Source organism: Mauremys mutica, chromosome 2, assembly GCF_020497125.1.
Source record: "Mauremys mutica isolate MM-2020 ecotype Southern chromosome 2, ASM2049712v1, whole genome shotgun sequence".
Classification (NCBI taxonomy): Eukaryota; Metazoa; Chordata; order Testudines; family Geoemydidae; genus Mauremys; species Mauremys mutica.
This window is the reverse complement of record NC_059073.1, coordinates 238,450,440-238,451,598: the sequence shown is the minus strand read 5'-3', so window position 1 is coordinate 238,451,598 and position 1,159 is coordinate 238,450,440. Positions and strand designations below refer to the sequence as shown.

The following is a 1,159-nucleotide window of genomic DNA, read 5'->3' as shown; positions in this document are numbered from 1 at the left end:
CAGCGGGTGACGCTTTCCTCCCTGCCCCGCCCTCCCGGAGTGCCCCTTGATTTGATCTCATCCCATCATCCCCTGAATCCTCTACGTGACCCCAGGCACTAGCCGGAGAGCCCGGCGCACTGCCTGTGCTAAACTGCGCCCCCGTCCTTTCTCCTCCGCCTGCCCGGGCTGGGATGCTGTCCGCCTCTATCCCTGGATGGAGAAGCCCTGCGTCCTCGGCTCCCTAGCTCGCCTCCTTCTTGTTGCAGCTGTCCAAGAGCTCAGTCATAAAGGAGATGTAGACAATGGCCAGGCGCAAGGTCTCTATCCTGGAGAGCCGCTTCTCGTAGGCGAAGGTGGGCACCTTCTTCCTCAGCTGATCAAACGCTTCGTTGAGGCTGAACATCCTCTTCCTCTCCCGTATGTTGGCGGCCTGGCGCTGGGCATAGGTGATGACTCGCTTTCTCTTGGGTCTGTCCAGCAGAGAGGTGCCCCTCAGTCTCTCCTCCTCCTCCTCCTCCTCTTCCTCGGGGTCTCCATCACCAAAGGGGGCCAGAGGCAGCCCCCTGGCCATGCCCTCTCGGAGAGCCAGGGCTCTCTCCCCAAACGGAGGTCCGGAGGAGAAATCGTACAGGTCCAGGCTGGGCACCCCTCGGGGGTGGCACTCGGGAGACCCCAGGGAGAGATCGGCCACGAAGTCCAGCACCGAGGCGCCCACCGGCCCTTCCTGACACGCCATTTGCTGGGCTCGGCTGGGTATTTCATCGATTCTCCCAGGGCTTGTGCGGGCTGGGAAGAGGCTGATATCTCACTTCACAGAGGGCTTGGCTGGTACCATCCCCAGCCGAACGGCGCGAGGGCATTAATATTTATAACCCAACAGATAACCGGATTAGCGGCACCAAAGAGGAAGGCTATGAAATGTTTCCCCGCGATGCTGATGAGAGGAGACAGGCAGCCCCTCGGGGACACGTGGATGTTCCAAGGAGAGAGGTCCCCAGGGCTTCAATCCTGTCACAGCGATCAGGGGCAGTTCCTTCTTGGCAACCGTCCCTAGCTCTTACCTGCTGCGCCCTTTTGTCTCTTCTGACACCCCCGCAACCAAACGATTTTCAGCCTCTTTCAAGCCCGAGCGGCCAAGATTGTTCTCCCCTGGGCTCGTTTCCCTGCTCGCTGCACG

The 1,159-nt window shown here is 60.7% G+C and overlaps 1 protein-coding gene across 1 annotated transcript; it reads right to left on the bottom strand.

Moving 5' to 3' along the window:
- Positions 1–223: 223 nt before the first annotated feature.
- On the bottom strand, positions 224–718 carry FERD3L (Fer3 like bHLH transcription factor). The gene has a single exon (XM_045003038.1). The coding sequence runs from the start codon at positions 716–718 to the stop codon at positions 224–226; it is 495 nt and encodes a 164-aa protein (XP_044858973.1).
- Positions 719–1,159: the final 441 nt, after the last annotated feature.